Source organism: Sesamum indicum, linkage group LG5, assembly GCF_026168435.1.
Source record: "Sesamum indicum cultivar Baizhima isolate 11 linkage group LG5, ASM2616843v1, whole genome shotgun sequence".
NCBI lineage: Eukaryota > Viridiplantae > Streptophyta > Magnoliopsida > Lamiales > Pedaliaceae > Sesamum > Sesamum indicum.
In genome coordinates this window covers 1,500,949-1,519,079 of record NC_142661.1, presented here as the reverse complement: position 1 = coordinate 1,519,079, position 18,131 = coordinate 1,500,949, and the positions used below count along the sequence as shown (strand labels likewise).

Below are 18,131 nucleotides of genomic sequence, written 5' to 3'. Positions count from 1 at the left end.
AACACCTCTTATGTTTTGTAAAATTACAGCTACACTCCTAAGGCGTGTTACTGTTTATGTAAGATTTGCCTTTAGATAGGGGTATTAGGTATAGTTGTTATAATAGGGAGTATTTGTATCTCGGTAAGATTTGCCTTTAAATATGGGTGTAGTTGTAATTACAAATATATACAGTAAAATTACAAAAATTAATCTTTTCTTATCAATATGTTTTCTTCGTACCCAATAAGGGAAAATATTTAAAATTTACTCCCCTTTCAATCATACAAAACAACCTGAAGGAAAACTCTTACTTTTTCCCTTTTCCTCCCCCTTCCAGTTCCCTTTTCATCTTACTTGAATGAGACGAACTTTTGTATATGAATATATTATGTATAGTATTTTTTTAAAAGTTATAACGAACAAATCAATCAAAAAATTTACTATATGAATTCTTTTATACGTATGGGTAGAATGTGAATATAAAAGCAATTATTCGGGAGTGTAGTTATGACATATTATAATAATGTTTTTTATAAATATATATGTCGTGCTTGTAATTGTTTTACGATTATGCACAATTATTTTTTAGGTTTAATTTATAATTGTAGCGCAATTTTGAGACTTACATCCACCAAACATGATCTATTAATCTTTTTGAATTTTTTTTTTTTTAATAAGAGGACTAAAATGTAATTTGACTTCAAAAAGTGGAGGACTAATATAATATTTTGTTAATTAAAAGAAAATACCAGAACAAGTATTATATGGGCATTCGGGGCTGAATGATATTGAAGGTATGAAAATGAATGACATTGGAAATATAGGGATGATTTTGTAATTTAGTCGAAATATTGGGGATAAATTAAGAATTTTAGTATTTTGTAATACCACAAGCTGCCCGTCAAGATTGCGATCTATATTATGACCTAGCTAATGAACTAAGTGACCATCAAATTAATTCCCTTTTAAAGTCAACTCTAGCACAAAATTATATTAAAAATGTATGGCTATTTTCAAAAAGACCTCGACATTTAAGTCAAATTCGGTTCAAGGACTGGAGGAGTACTTATTATCCTAGTATAGTAAGCGGACTAATACGACAGTACAGTTCATCATTCTTTTTAAACGGGTCAATGAAAATCTCTTGTGATGTTTAAAAGATCATCTGTGTAATCATTTTTTTTAGTCCGCCTTTTGATAATTATTACTATCAATTGTAGTCGTGTTTCTTACATAGCAGACGATATTGTTCGTTTGTATTAAAAAATTTTAAATTTTTTTCTAGAAGATTTCTGTTTTTGGAGAGTAGTGAAACGAATGGTCAATATTACAATTTTTTAATATATTATCCTTTTTATTACAATAAAATAAAGTGATTTTTGTAAATATTTATGTTATTGAACATGTAAATATAACATAATCGTTATTAAATGATTACGTTCAATGTGTAACTAAATATTTAATGTATTGTTTATTTATTCAATATACCCAAAATAAAAAAATCATAATGATAATAATAATAAAATAAATAAAATAACAATCTTTTTACATTTTATCATACTTGAGATCCTTAAATGGGAGTAAAGTCTAGACCCCGACTAAAAAAGACCGGTCCACGTTGAATTGGTAGGTATTTTATTCCCTCTCTTGCCATTAAAAGTGTCTTGCTTATTATTATTATTATTATTATATTTAATTTATTATTATTGTTATTTTTGTTGTTATTATTATTATTATTTTGCATTATCTGACTTAAAATTTAGGTTTGATGTTTTGATTTTCATGTAAGTCCTTTGCTTTTTCTACCAATGGAAAGTTCAAAGAGCTGAAATTTAAAAAAAATTGTGGTATTAATGGGAACTAAAGTAATATTTTGTCCAATTAATTTTCTTGAATTTTCTTTTGTAATATTATTATCCTCTCTTGTTGAATATTCAAGGTATATGACAATTCTTTTTATAAAAGTCCGCGTGAAAAATTCATATATTAAGTGTATGTAATTGATGTGATATGTGTCGTGATCGGTTCTTATTTTACAGAATATTGTTTGATACTTTTAAAAAGTATCTCATTGCAGAGAGAATATTTCGTAACTTACAGGCCACTTAAATTTCTCATAAAAATGTGAAAGCATTAGTAACGAAACTATTATTCATATGCCTAAACTCAATAACAATAATAATAATAATAATAATAGGAATAAATTATAATAGGCGTCTCTAAAATTTGTCATAATTATAAATATTCATTCATTATTTGAAAATTTTAAATGCCCCTTGAAAACGGGCATCTAACAAATACCACCACACAATGAGCTATTACAAGGAGGTATTTATTAGACGATCATTAATTTTATGGATAATTACACTCCCCTATTTGGCGTAATTATATATAGACAACCATGGGTTGAAAAATTATATACAGTACCTATGAGGTTTACTTCCGCCTAACAAACAAGTCCATTCGTTAGCTCAAATTTATTGATATAAACAAAAATAGATAAAAAGTTATATTTACCCTCGATTGATTTATTACTAATTTATTATAGGTCAAATAATTTTTTTTATGTTATATATTTTTACAGTTATAAGGGTAGTTTAGTCACAACAAGTTTGTTTGACCTGCAATAAGTCAATCGATGATAAATATAAATTTTCATTCACTTTATTTTTTGTTAATATCAACAAATTTAGTGAATAATGAACCTATTTATTAGACGAAAACAAATCTCAAATTATTGTGCTTATATTAGCAAAAGGCATATATGGTATGTGAATATAAGTAGTACCTTTTGGCAGCTTGCTACGAAAATAGATAAGTTTGGAGTAGGCTCTAGCTACATGACAACTCCTACCCACTTCAGCATTACAACACTTAATTTAGATATATTGTGTGGGATAAAAAGTTACATATATATATATATATACAGGGGGTTCAATGCAATTTATAGGGGTAAATTATTTAATTTTAAAAACCACAAGGAAGTAAATTACTATTTTTTTTTATAGGAGGATAATTTGCACATTTACAATATCACAGAGAGCTAAATTGTATTTTTTTCCATATATATATATAATAAATATAATATTACTGATGAATTATTAAGTGACAATCTTAAAGGTTTAAATAAAATGTAATATTTTGCAACAATATAATTTTTAATGATAAAAAAGTTGTCAATATAAACAATTAATGATGCATTTATAATGATGTCTTAACAATGATATAATATGATTAATTAATTATTATTTATATCGATAACATTTTGTACTTTTTTTTTGGGTACTATTGATAGTGACAATATTTATTATTAATAATATTGTTAAAACTATTAAAATTATTATAGTGAGAAAATAAAAGTTTTTTCTCACTTAAAATAGTCATTGATAGTATTGTTATCATCATTTAATTTATTGTCCCTATAATTTATGTTTTTTTCTTTTTCTTTTTTTGGACTTCTTCCTTTTGTTGGCAGTTGTCAGGAAAGAGTCGTGTTTGGCAGAGCAAAATTGTGGAAAGAGTGTGTAGAGCGAGGCACAGACTTCCGACTTTAGTAGGCTACATTGGGAAGAGAGTGCAGAGAAAGGCACAGACTTCCAACTTTAGTGGGTTACTTTGGGAAGAGAGTGCATAGAGAGACAGACTTTCGCTTTGAATTTCCGTGTTGAATGAGTGCATCAGAGGCAGTATCTTTTGTGGGGGAGCTTAGCACCAATTTGGAAAGAGGGTGTCGACGAGTACACAAACTTCCGCTTGGGTTGAGTGATCACATCGGGTGCAGCAGAGGCACCGTCTGTGAGGAGATCACGTTGGGTGCTGAAGAGGCACTTCACGACTGATGAGCTCGAAAGAGTAGGAGGTCGGTCTGGTGTCGCGTGATACTAAGAGAAGAGTATTGAGCACCACATACAACTCAATCCTTTGTGTATGTGTTGACGAGGACGTTAACATATCAAGTTGGGAGAATGTCACTAGCCGCATCTTGGGCTAGACAATCGGCAGTAACTTGCGGAGGACATGAGGGCGGGTCACGGGCGGACTCTTTTATCTCGCAGCGGAATATATATTTTCGCCCGTGCAGCGTCTCAGGTTACACTCAACCTTTGACCAGCCTTCACACATCTTAGAGTTTTACCGACTGTCCGTCGCGTGTCTTCGACACTGAAGCTGGCTAGCATGACATCTGAACGCATTCCTGCGCGGCACCCGTGTGCCCTTGCTCTCGCTTATCCGAAATGTCCATGTTTGTCGAGGCTCTCGGCACGCCCGCCTTAGCGTCTCTTAGCGGCTGGGCCTGAGTAGCTAGTATGCCGCTATGCGTCTTGCCCACAATCTCGAAACCTGCTGATGCATTCGTTGATGGCAAGGAGCATCCTCGCTCCGCCTCGGCATTACGGCGCTTTGCATGTGCCCGCAATGCCCATCTCATGTCCAATACTCACTCGGGGCATCCTCGGTGCACGCCTTCGTCGTAGCCATCTTTTATGCCTTGTCCGAGTAGGACCGTATCATAAGTCCAAGGCCCATTCGATATGCTGACATCCTGTCTTGATTTCGCACGGCATGCCCGACATGCATTCTTGCATTTCGGCTTAGTTTGAAACTAATCCCATAGTGCGGCATTGCCCCACAACCGCTCATCTTAACCAACGAACCCTCATGGACGGCTAGAACTCGATAGCGCGTGCCATGAGTTGGATCACGAGGTCTTGGAGTGCTTGCCTCGATCACCCAATCACACGAGAGGTGTTGCCCTTGATATCCCGCAACCCGGGGAGCAACCTTGCTTGTCACACGGAGCCTCTCGACTGCATTTGCGCCCAACGTTGGCCATCCTGGCCTTATGTTGCCCTTAAGGTTCCCATGCCTTTAGGGGACTCTAAACACTCATCTGAACTGCCTAGAGGCAGCTCTTGAAGGCCCCCATCTTGCCCTCAAGAGATGCTCATTTAGTGAAGACGTTGTCTAATGCCACTGCCGTTGTGCACAGGGAGGGCTGGCTGGAGCTCACCACTGCATGCCCCCCCTTATAATAGGCTTAAAAATATTTTCTCTTGTTGCATAAGTAGACATTTGTAATGGCCGAGGAGCGCACATTTTTTGCATCTCTCTCGACCGACGTCCAAGCCACTTGCCACTTGAACCGTAGCGTAGCCTACGACTTCCACATCAAACTCTAGAGTTTCAGCCTCATCCGATCATCCATGGTTGAGGAATTGCTTATGCAATACACTGAAACTACAATCTCGCCACTGCACTGGCAGACTCTGAACATCATCGTTGTTTCCTACTCAAACAGAACTATCTACCTTTGGAACATCTTGGAGGTGCTCCCAACACTCCTAGGATCTCGCAATTGAAACAATATTGCAAATCTCCAAGGATAAAGCATTGTGCTTCACACATCTCTCCTACTCGCGCGCAGGGTGACGCCTGATCATCGCCCTTATATCTCCGTGGCCAAACGCCATCGGAATGACTTCATACTTTGTGGATAACATCCCCACACATCAAAGAAGTTCTCATAGAAACAGTTCTGCAATCCACAATCGGTAAGAGTCTTTATTCGAAGGCCATATGCGCACCTGCATGCTGGCCGGCATCCCCTAGTCGGTATATTGAGTTATGGAGTTTGAAAAATGTTAGATATTACATAAACGATTAAGTTTTTATAATTATTTATTGTTAGAAAAGTGCTCTTTGATATAGTATGATGAGTATTTTTTGCAAAACTAGCGCTATGTCAGCATACTCAATGCGCGTGCAAAAATATTTAAAATTTATAAATAATTAATATTCTTATTGATAAAATGATTGTCAATAATGGGATAGTGGTCTAAGAACGATTGAGAGGTATTTTAGTGAATTTATTAAAAAATATTGAAATTACTATTATGATCAAATTTAATTAAAGGTAATAAATGAGTTAAAAGGTAAATTTAAATATTTAAAAATTATTACGACAACAATTTTTTTTTTTTTTAATAATAGTATAGAAAAATACTATATCCTCATACTTTTCAAAATAGAATAAATAGGGATCACGAGGCACTTTTTCAGAAGTATGGATAATCGATACCTGTAAAGATAATAGTACGCCGTTCACGAATACCCTTAATTGATATATTTGACGGTAGTCTGAATTGCTGCATCATGATCACATTGTAAATGAAAGTCTTTTAACACACAATTATTCACATGAATACTATTTTTTTTAAATACTAAAAAATTATTTATAATTATATTAAATTTTAAAAAAAATTATCGATATTATTAATTTTATTTTCCCCCTAAAAGGAAGGAAAGGAAATAGGAAAAGTATTTCGCACACGCTCCTGCTTTGGGGCGTGGAGAGAATATGCCGTTAGAGCAGATAAATTGATGCCTGTATTCCAAGAACTCAAAAGGCGCCACGTGTCTCCCTACCTGGCGACACCACCATCCCCGAACGCCAAGACATTCCTCCCCTCCCAGCCATGGCCTCTCTCCTCTGCAACTCTCCATCCTCCCAAACGCCAATACGTCGAAAGCTCCTTCTATTTTATTTTTTCTAAAAAAAATTAATATGATTGTATGTTATACCCGGTTATGTGCCTGAAATCTTGTTGATTTCTATTTGTAATTTTTCCGGGTGTTTTTTTTTTTTTTGAGTGCATAGTAGTATACAGCCCTTGTTTTTTCTTTAATATTGTCATTATTTAGTTTTTGATACGAAAAGGGTTATGAGAGATCTGTAAGGCTTGGGGGATTTTCTGGGGTTTTCTTGAATTTTGGGTTTTGAGAAAAATTCAGGGCTCTGGTGTTGTCAGGATCCCCATTCTCAGGTAATCTGATGTTACTTTTGTTTGTGTATATATGCGCTTTTAATTTGTGGGATTTGATCAGGCTGCAGCTTAGTTCTTTCGGTCAATCTGCGATAGAAGTTTGGCTTTTTTTTGTGATGCATTTGGGTTATTGATTTGAAATGGTTTAAACTTTGGAATATTTTCTTGACCTAAAATATGAATACTAGGTTTTTGACTTGTTTTCTGATGAATTCTTGATTGGAGAAGTTTTGATCTTTTTACTGTAAACAGTTGGCGTAGGTTGAGTTTTCAACGAGGAGTTGGGATTGGCAATGGGGGCAAACGGGTGTTGGTAACCAATGGGAACATCCAATGTGTAATAATCACGGAGCAGAAAAATTGAGTAAAGTAGAGCTTGAACGGGAAAACACCATTGTTGATCAGCAACAACTAGCTGTGCGCTTGATGGATAGCCCTACAGTGACCTCAGATTCAGCCTCGTGCTCAAACGATGAAAATCAGCGTATAAAATTCTTGTGTAGCTTTTCAGGTAGTATATTGCCACGTCCCCAAGATGGGAAGCTTAGATATGTTGGAGGTGAGACTCGAATTGTGAGTGTCCCACGAGATATTACTTATGAAGAACTCATGGGGAAGATGAGGGAGCTTTTCGAAGGGGCAACTGTGTTGAAATACCAGCAACCCGATGAGGATCTTGATGCTCTTGTATCTGTTGTGAATGACGACGATGTCACTAATATGATGGAGGAGTACGATAAGTTGGGCTCAGGGGATGGGTTTACTAGGTTGAGGATATTTTTGTTTGCGCATCCTGATCAAGATAGTTCTTTACATTTCGGAGATGGAGATGAAAGGGATAATGAGAGGAGGTATGTGGATGCCCTGAACAGCCTTAATGAGTCTCCTGACTTTAGGAAGCAGCCTGGTGAGTCTCTGGTAATGGGGTCGTTAGATGATGTCCACGCTGCTGAACAGTACTTCAACCAGATGAGTGTAGATGGTGGCCTCCATTGCCAGAGGAACATGGAGTTGCCAATGGCTCAGATGAATTTACGGCACCTGACAATTCCTCATCTGGGTTCAGGACAACTCCAGCAAGCAGTTACTCAAAGGTTTAGTGAGATGGAGGCCCCTTGGAGTCCTGCTTACTATTCCCCGAGACAACATGGAAACATAGATCAGAGACCTGTTGCTGAATTTCCAACTTCACCTTCATCCTCTCGCTATCGAATTCCATATGCGGACTTTTCAGATAAAGGTTTTGAGAGAATGCCCGATGATTCTGCTCGCTATCGAGCTACATACGGGGACTTTTCAGATAGAAGTTTTGATAGAATGCCTGAGGATTACAACCAAACGCCAGTAGGTACTCACTGCATATATGAGCAACCGCCGCAATACACAGACAATGTGGTCATGGTTCCAGCGGGGTCTGTTGTTAATGAAAAGGCCGGTTTTCCTGGTAACATACTGCAAGGGTCCAACGGAAACAGTCATTGCGAGCATTGCCGGATGGCGTTTCAAAGAAATCAACTTTATCCTGATTCTTCTTGGAAGCCTGTTGACCAGCCACATCTGGAACCGCCCAACATGGGGAACGGATATCTTCAGGTCCCTAATTCTTGTGCGGAGTGCTCCCTGAACAGGGAAGTGTACATGTTGAATTCAGATGCAAACCTGCACTCTCCATACTACTGCAGGGACCAAAATGATCCGCGGTCCATATACCCTGAGACCCATGGTCATGAAAGGGGATGGGTTTCTCCACATCAGCCAAATCCATGGGCTGAGGAATCAAGACCACACCTATCTGTATCTGGAAGGTTGGGTGATGGTTATATTGCGGAAAATGGTATGAGTATTTCAATGGGGCACCGTAATGTATGTGATGGACACCATGTACAATCACATTATATCCATCCTGATGATCAGCGTTATGCTCGTTCTGGGGTAGACTATGGTAGTCAAGTTTTTCAAGACCAAGCTGTAGCAACTGGATCACAGGTTCATCCGTCATCCTTGGAAGAGCGTGTCGTTCGATATGGAAATCCTCCGTATACATATGGAACTGATAATCTATACCAGGTGCCTCATGGCCATATTCATCCACAAACTGTATGGAGAAATGCTCATAGTCCACTGCAAGGATGTCCATCGTATGAAACATCTGTTTCATCTCAGCTAGTTAATGGCTCTGTTCCTATGGGCTTTATACGAGGTACAGTGGAGGGTAGTCCCAGGCCAAGAACTGGGTTAGAGAATCAGAATCCTTGGCCTGAGACATCACAAAGATCTACGGGCTTTGATGGGTCTCTTATGCCAGAGCATTCTCATATGCAGGCTATAAAGCTGACACCTAACACTTACAATCTGGAGAATCATCATCCATGTACTTTAGAACCCAGCCAATCAGCACCTTCCATGACTAAACTTGCCACTTCTAATGACCCATTTAGTAAGACTGATCCTGCATCATTACGTGATGATAAGTCAGTGACAATTGCTGCTCCTGGAGTAGACTTCCAGAATGACACTGAAATTACAAAATCAGTTAGGCCGTATGAGAACAGTGTGTACGAAGGGAGCAAAGAGCAAATTAATGGAGGGGAGGCCAAAGGTTCTGGTGTTTGTGGTGTCATTGGCAAGAACTCAGATGCTGTAGCACCTTCTGTGTTCATCACTTCACATATTCCCAAACCTGCTTCTGGAAATGGTGTTGCTGTAACTGTAGACAAAACTAATGCTGGCACTCCAGTGGAGGTACCAGATGACGGACTGGAATACTTGCCCGAGTTAATTGCATCTGTGAAAGAGGCAGCTTTGTTGAGCTTAAAGGAGGTGAAAGCTAAAGTCCAAAAAAATACTGATTTGGGCAGTGAGCATGATGGTCTTGCAAAAGAGGAGGTGAGAGACCACAAAGATGGAGAGGTAAGAATCAGTTGAGCTACAATTTGTGTCCATTTCAGTCATTCTTAAAGCACGTTTCTTGTTTTATAGGATGGCAATGCAGACTTGGAGGTAGATTTTGATAATGATAATGTGAATCCCTCCAAGATAGAGCTGACAAAAGCCGAGGCAGAAGCAATTGACCGTGGATTGCAGGTTCTCGTCCATGCCCATAAGTTTATCTCCATTAGCTGCTGAATTCATGCGCCTGTACCAGCTGATTACTTCTGCATGTGATCAGCATCTGTTGGAGACAATTCTTCTTATCTGGGATACACATATAATTGATTCTTGTCTTCTGATGTCATACCATTTATTTGCTGTATTCTTTATCCCTGTAGACAATAAAAAATGAAGATCTGGAGGAGATTCGGGAATTAGGTTCAGGGACATATGGTGCTGTATACCATGGAAAGTGGAAGGGATCAGATGTAGCAATAAAAAGAATAAAGGCCAGCTGCTTTGCTGGAAGGCCTTCTGAAAGGGAACGTCTGGTATGTTTCTATTTAATGCATTTGCATTCTTTTTTTAGCTGCAATATTCTTCACTTCCTCTACATCTTACTTCATTTCTGAGCATTATTTTTTTCCATCTAACTTTCATTTCATGAATTTATACTTGATACTGAAGTTAATATAAAATCTGCTTTCCTAGTTCATGCATGTGTTGATAGTTCAATAATTTTTAGTCTGCCTCAGGAAGGGGGTTCCACTTTGCTGATATGAATAGTTTGGAATGACACAATTCCTTTTCTTTGCCCCCCTCTAAAACTATAATTCTTCTGGTCCAGAATAAGTTAATTTGTGATGAATGTCTCAATGTTGTCAAATTCATTAGATTTAAACAAGTTGTAAATGCATAGTATAGTTTACACCAGAATTGGATGGGAAGGGAAGAACAGAAATTTTTCTTTGGTAGCTACTAATGTGTTAATTTCTTCAAGCTCTCTTTAGCATATAACTCCATTAGCATTATGCTAATCCTGCTACCTGCTTCTAGCTAGGGTGTGCTTCTTTATTATTACTCTTATGGTATTTTGTGCTTCTTGTGTTATTGTGGCATTTAGGACCCTGCAAGGTCTCGTCCATGATATGATGGCCTGATAACTATGGAGCTGGATTATTTTCATCAATGTATTTGGTCGAGATGCTTATGCCCATAGGATAAATGCCACGTATACCATCTATTTTTATATGAAGCTGGATTGGCTAGTCGATGCATAAATTATGACATGCTCTACACAGTTTGGAGCAATTATTAGCAATTTTGGGATTCAGATATTCCTATATTCTAGGATCTTTCTTCCTTTGATAAATTATAGTAAGATATTGTCCGCAAAAGATTTTAGGTAAAGAAGAAATAAATGTCATATATGTGGAGTACATTTTCCTTGTGATGTGGACATGTTCTAATGAACTTCTCTACTTGCACTCTAGCTGGGGAAGATACTCCATCTGATGTTTTCGGTTCTGCAATGTGCATCATTAACATTTCTCAGAGTTCTTGCCTTTAAGTATCTAATGGTTGTGTTGCTGATGTCTTGCACTTAATAGTGGTCGGTTGGTAGTAGACACTTAGCACTTGTACTAATGATCTGAGAAGACTAATCTATGTTGCTACTTCACCCTGTTTTTTTGTGCGATATATTTCGTTATTTATGAAGGGAAAACATAAATAGAGAAGCTATTTATCAGTTATGTGGAGGACAATTACTTATCTGAGCGGTCAGAAAGAAAATGGGACTTAAAAGAGAGACAGAGGTGAACTTCAATCTGGCGAGGTTCCTGTTGTCAAAACTGGATGTCTTTTCAGTTTATATAGCATCAGCAGTATGATCAATTTCCTTAAGTAGGCATGTCCTGTAACCATTTAACAATTTCTTTCTGAATATTTGAGTTAGCTTGTGGGGTGTTCTGCAGCATTTCAGAACCTTTCCCTTCATATTTGTTACAATGTTTTCTGTACTCTGACTGAGTTGCAATTTATGCTTTTGGGTGGCAATGATGTTCCTTTATGGGTTTTTGTCTTCTTCCCCCCAGAGATGATTTATATCAATATTTGAATTTCTGCAGTGGCATTAAATTCTAATTTCATATCAATTGATGTATAGATTGCTGATTTCTGGAAGGAAGCTCTGATATTAAGTTCATTGCACCATCCAAATGTTGTCTCTTTTTATGGAGTAGTTCGTGATGGTCCTGATGGATCTTTAGCAACTGTGACAGAATTCATGGTTAATGGATCTCTGAAACAATTTCTGCAGAAAAAGGACAGGTGTGCTTCTTTGTTGTTAGCAAGCATATTCTCAATACCACTTATTCATGCAGCCGTATTATTATTTTTGAACAGGACCATTGACAGACGTAAGAGACTCATAATTGCGATGGATACTGCATTTGGTATGGAGTATTTGCATGGGAAAAATATTGTTCATTTTGACCTAAAATGTGAAAATCTGCTGGTAAATATGAGAGATCCACATCGTCCAGTGTGCAAGGTAGGTTGAGTGGCTGAACCACAAATTAGAGCTTCTTTACTGCATTTACTGTATGCAGCATCCTTTTACAATTAGATTTTTGAATAAGAATTATTAAAAATCATTAGAAGTTTCCAGTATGTTGTCAGATATTGTCCACTGCAACCTTGCTGGTGTGACTTTGTTTATCTGAAGTCTTTCTTTCTATCTTCTCCTATTGGGTTTGCTGGGTTGTGGTTCTTCTTTGGGTGAGTGTTGTTTTATGACAACTACTTTTGTCATTCTGATATAATTTCGATTTAGATTGGTGATCTAGGATTATCAAAGGTAAAACAACATACTTTAGTGTCTGGAGGTGTTCGTGGGACATTACCGTGGATGGCCCCAGAACTGCTGAGTGGAAAGAGTAATATGGTAACAGAAAAGGTACTGATGGTCCGTTCTGTTGTTGAGTTTGTCTCCCTCTCCCGCTCACTGACAGAGATGTTTCGATTTTTCCACACCAGATTGATGTTTATTCATTTGGGATTGTCATGTGGGAGTTACTTACTGGTGATGAGCCTTATGCAGATATGCACTGTGCTTCTATAATCGGTACGTACCATAAGATGGTCTGATTCATTCCTTTTCTTTAGAACATTCTTTTGTAATTCTAGTAAGAGCTGTCATGAGAGAATTCTGTATTTGATCATTGTCCAAGGCTAAAGAAAAAAAGAGATAAATGGGGTTAGTCAAAATACTGTGCTAGTTGCTGCTCTATGTTTGGGAGCAGCCCTGTAATCATCATTGCACTTCATGCATCAAGTCATGCCTTAAGTGAAAATTGGGGATTGCCCAACAAGTTCATCATAGGCTGTATTAAGATTTTAGGCTGCAACTGCCAAGTAAAGCTTTCTTGCGCAGTGTGGGTGGAAATTTAACAGGTTATAGGTTGGTCCATCTGTTCAATCATGTTATTTCTCTAAACGTGGGCCATCCTTGTTGGGGTTTAGTGAATAGACTTAGCAAGAAAGATATGAAGTATGAACTGGCATGCTAATCTAGTTGATGGAGATATCGTGTACATGAACTGTCTTAACCTTAACATTTTGTGCTGTATTTTAAGCGGGTGCTCTGTGTTAGTCTGGACATATAAGAGTACCACACATGCTATGGTGTCACCCTCTCTGAATACCTATCACAGTTTGTATTCCGTTTGGTCCCGAACTGTTGGTTATTCAAAGTCTGGTGGTTCAGAACATGTATTTAAGAAATAACTAATAGATTGCATTGTAAAACCGGAACAATATTTTGACCGTCAAGCAGATCTAAATGTCGCATGAGTTTTACATCTAAACTCTAAGGCCTTGTCCATCTGCTTATTTCTGCCATCACTCTGTATCTTACTTTTCGCCGTGCATGTGTCAAAACTCCGTGTTGGCAGACATTAGTATCTTACTTCAGGTTCATTAGATTTTCTCTATTGTATTCTTTCTTTGACAAAGCAATTTTATGCACAATTTGATTCCACTTCTTACCGCTGTCCTGCATCCTGAGACCTGAGGTTGGAACATTTGATTAAGATATTTATATATGAAATAACGGTTTTGGGGCATGTCGCTGGTATGCATAAATGCAGCAGTTTCCAGTCTACTGGAGTCTGAATATATAGATTTTTTGTATTTTTCATTTGCTTAACATTACGCATGAACAACATGAATTGGGTAAAAATTTCACATGAAATGTTATTTGTAACAAATTAATTATTGATTCGAACAATTAAGAAGACCTTTAATCACATGCCATTTCTATTTGATGCTTTATCAAAAGATTTCTTGGAGTCACGAAGTGAGTGATCACATGTTGGGGAACTAATGTTTTCCATGAAATTGGTGAAGAAAGGAGTATGAGACGCATTCTGTATGCCAGATAGGATGTATACAGATTTTTTCTTAAGTTGGGCTTTTGCTAGTTGGAGGTCTCATATGTAATTAGTGCTAAGCTTGGACCATTCCATGATAAATCTTCTTAGTAATTGTTGTCTCTTGCATATCATGCCTCCTATTATTAGAAGGATTATGCTCAATGAAATTTAGCATGCTTCTCTAGTTTGTCTTGAAATTTTTGCTGAATTTTCCAATTCTCAATTTGCTATGCTAGGAGTTGAGTATTTTTTGTGTAGCAGTTATCATGAAGTTTATATAGCAAATAAATTGAGGAACTCCAGATCTGGAACATGGAAGTTATAATCCCTATGGCTTCCTATCCAAATCAACGGATTCAAAATAAAGAATGTCTGCCTGCATTGGAAAAGGAACTAATGATATGAGAAGTTACTCTCATATCTATATTTTGCTCTTAATCCTCTTAAAGTCTTTCAATATATTGACAACTCATGCGGACTATAAGAAAGGTTTTGTCTATGTTTGTTTTTATTTGCAGAAAATATTTTTGCGCTTTTAGTCGATAACATGTTTGTTTCCTCAGAAATTATAATCTGGAAAAAGTACACAGGAAGCTGTCATTTTTAAAGATAAGCTGAGCTCGAGCTCAAGCCTTAGAGAATAAACTCATCGAGCTCGAGTGTTTTGAAATTTGGCAGAGCATCTCAAGCTCGACTCATTTAAGCGTAGTCTGCTTATCCTGTGTAAAATATACAGTTTAAATGTATGTTAATGTTGTAATGTTTACAACCAATTGCACTAGGAAGTCAACGAAAGAGATCGTCACATTAGTTCAAATTAAATATATTACATCGTGTAGTGAAACTTGTAACAATTAACAGAATATTTAAAGAGCTAACATTTCAGGAATTTGAGGTGATAAAATGACTTAATATTATTTCAACACTATTATTACTCTAACCGTTCTATATAGCTTCATTTTATTATGTGGTGTAGGTAGATGAATGTTTCATTGTTTAGATGGATGTATAAGAAGGTGATGAGAAGATAAAACAATATAAGACTGAGTTTGGCATCAACTAATGCATAACAGAAAAATGTTAACTAACAATGTATAGTTTAATTGAGTGCAAATACTCTCCAAGTTTGACGAACTACTAAGGGGAAACTGGAAAAGCAATTGATTTTTTATGGTATTGCCATTTTCTGTTTGGAACCTTAATGAATGAGGTTTGTAAGTAAACATTTGTATTTGGAGGGAGATATTTGTAATTTTAGAAAAGGGAAGGGCATAGTTTGTACTTACGCTAACATTTAAGGTCAGTCTGTGTAATCATCTTATATTTATTCACTGGAATTAGTTGTGCTTTCATATTACAAAGATTGCTTGACTTTGATATCGTAGTATTTGCTCTTAGAGTAACAATCTGCCCAGTTCTGCCCTGACATCAAAGATTTAACTTCCCTGTATATCTGCATGATCCTCCTTTTTTCTCCTTCCACTGTACTTGCTCCTAAGGTTTTTGTTTTCTCATGTAATAAAAATTCTATTTATCGCATATAGGCGGGATTGTGAACAACACGTTGCGCCCCCAAATTCCAACATGGTGCGACCCCGAATGGAAGTCATTAATGGAAAGTTGTTGGGCTTCTGATCCGGCACAGAGGCCTTCATTCTCGGAAATCTCGCAGAAGTTGAGAAACATGGCCGCAGCTATGAATCTGAAATGACAAGAAGCATTTACTTTTGTTAGAGCGCCTGAGGCCATATAGACAAAGCGTATACCTCTGATAATAATTGACATTATATGATTATCTTCATCCATGAACTCTAATAATATTACTTGTTTCATGGAGTGCAATAATACGCCCTCAGACATGGTATAACTAGGTCAAACTTACTGTAAAATACGCGGAGACCAACTAATTGCATTGCCGGATTGTAAGTTGTTGGATTTGTCAATTTTATGGATTTTTCCGTTTCTTAATCTCCACAACATACTAAGACTTGTACTGAATCATGCAGGTCATTGTTGGCTACAATATTAGAAGATGGTCATGCGGTTCTTGGTGTCGATGCGTCTCCCACTTTGTGTCTGAATTTGGCGGCTGCCAGAGGACATGTAGATATTATACTTAAGTAGTGATAAGAAAATGGTCTTGTACTGAGTTAAACTTTAAATTTAGTTCTGTTGTACATTCCCACTTTTTCAATATATTTGACAAGAGTTTTATCTCAGCTGCTAGCTAAAATTTTGATTGTAGAATGCTGAGGGAGAGAATATATGTTCCTTGGTTAATAAACTTAGTACGGAGGATTCCTTTTACCCTCTGGAAAGTTGGGATGTGTTTGATTTTTAAGGCTATAGTGTCCCGTTACGTTGAAATCTTCGGACAGTCAATGAGGAGATTATTTCAAGTTATCAAACTTGGATATCGACCTTTGAACTCGAATCCTTGGTGCTCTATTTGCTTCTTTAGTCTTTCCATTGTGTGTATTTGTATTTGCTTTATTGTATATGAATACGATGACCGAATGTGCTATAGTTTGGATCCACCACTCTCGTATTATTTGGTCCTAGCAAAGTTCACTATTCGACGCGCATCAATGTTTTTTTTTTAAATTCAATTTGTATTTTACTCGCGAATGCTATTGGTATCAAATATTTTGTGTGATTTGGTTATGTTTTTTGAATGTATGTCAAATTAATAGACATGTTATATTTATTTTATGATTGATTTGATTCAATTACTTGCATATCTGTGTCTAAATTACAAATGGATTTGATGTGTGAAAATTTACAAGTACAGTAGTTAGGTGAGTTGCAACCACCATTGTTAAAAAATGAAAGGGCTTAATGTCATTTACCTTATCTGATATTGCAAATAAGCAAATTACTATTCAATGATAAAAAAGTATAGTAATTTGTAATTTACCTTTTCGTGTTTTTTAAGATAAAGCAATTTGTAATTTTAAAAAAAATTACAGAGATTAAATTACTGCATTTTAGAAAAACACAAGGAGTTGAGTTACTATTTTTCTTCGTAACGAATAATTTATTTATTTACAATATCACATGAAAGTTGCTGTATCTTTTTCATAATTGAAGTGATGCAACTACTTTTGATTAACAAATGTTTGAGGTCAAATTCCATGACACCATCATCTCCATTACTCTACATTTGCTTCACAAGCTCTTCAACTTTTATACCTAATGCATGAGAAATTAACTCTTTTCTTCTGCAGTCAACTTCTCACTTGCCACTGGGATTTGGTGACAAGTGCTGGGCTGATTTTCTACATTGCCATTAATACAGTTACTTGACATGCTTTTTCGATGTCAAAACGTCGATCATATGATCGTCTGACGGCAAAATCGACGCCCAACTGAACACAATTTTTGAGTTTTAATCATTAGAAGAGGTGAATTGGATATTGGTGCGCTGGTTACGCTATGCAGACTCTAATACTGCTTTTCTAAGACGAAATTGTGAGACTTCAATCTGTACACTTTGCATCTCTCACCCTTTGCAAATAAAGGGTCCGTGCGTTTTGTACACCCCAACACGCTTTTTAATTGGTAGGAAAAAATGTAATTTTAGTCCTGTAGCTTACGAAAATGATAATTTTGGTTCTGTACGAATTGATTTTCGCAATTCAGTCCTGTAACTTTAAAAATTTGGCAATTTTCATCGTTTTCGTGCCAAAAAATTGCATGTGGCTCGCACATGACCCAATTAATTTGTAATTTTAGTCCTGTAACTTAGGGGGCACTGGTATTTTTAGTCCTATTCGATCCTTCATGAATTTATTTACAGGACTACTAAAATTGCAATTTTCGATCAAATTGTCAGGAAAAAGACTAAAATTGCCAAAATTATAAAGTTACAGTACTAAATTGCGAAAATCGATTCGTACAGAACTAAAAATGCCACTATCCTTAAGTTACAGGTTAAAATTGCAATTTTCCCTTACCTGGTAAGGTAGAGACAAAATCACGAGGCTGAAAAAATTTAGAGCGGACACGTCTTCCATTC

At 36.6% G+C, this 18,131-nt stretch overlaps 1 protein-coding gene across 2 annotated transcripts; it reads left to right on the top strand.

The window, feature by feature from the left end:
* The first annotated feature begins 6,321 nt into the window (after window positions 1-6,321).
* LOC105162856 (kinase superfamily with octicosapeptide/Phox/Bem1p domain-containing protein) lies at window positions 6,322-16,547 on the top strand. 2 transcript variants are annotated; one of them, XM_088880513.1, is made up of 10 exons: window positions 6,322-6,806; window positions 7,059-9,692; window positions 9,786-9,890; window positions 10,076-10,228; window positions 11,845-12,008; window positions 12,084-12,231; window positions 12,514-12,636; window positions 12,717-12,804; window positions 15,658-16,035; window positions 16,120-16,547. In XM_088880513.1, exons 2-9 carry the CDS (start codon window positions 7,140-7,142, stop codon window positions 15,822-15,824), a joined length of 3,501 nt encoding a protein of 1,166 aa, XP_088736639.1. In that variant the 5' UTR covers window positions 6,322-6,806; window positions 7,059-7,139; the 3' UTR covers window positions 15,825-16,035; window positions 16,120-16,547. The 2 variants fall into 2 exon arrangements, with proteins under 2 accessions (XP_088736639.1, XP_011079311.2); XM_011081009.3 differs by having other exon boundaries at window positions 6,323-6,806; window positions 7,059-9,716.
* Window positions 16,548-18,131: the final 1,584 nt, after the last annotated feature.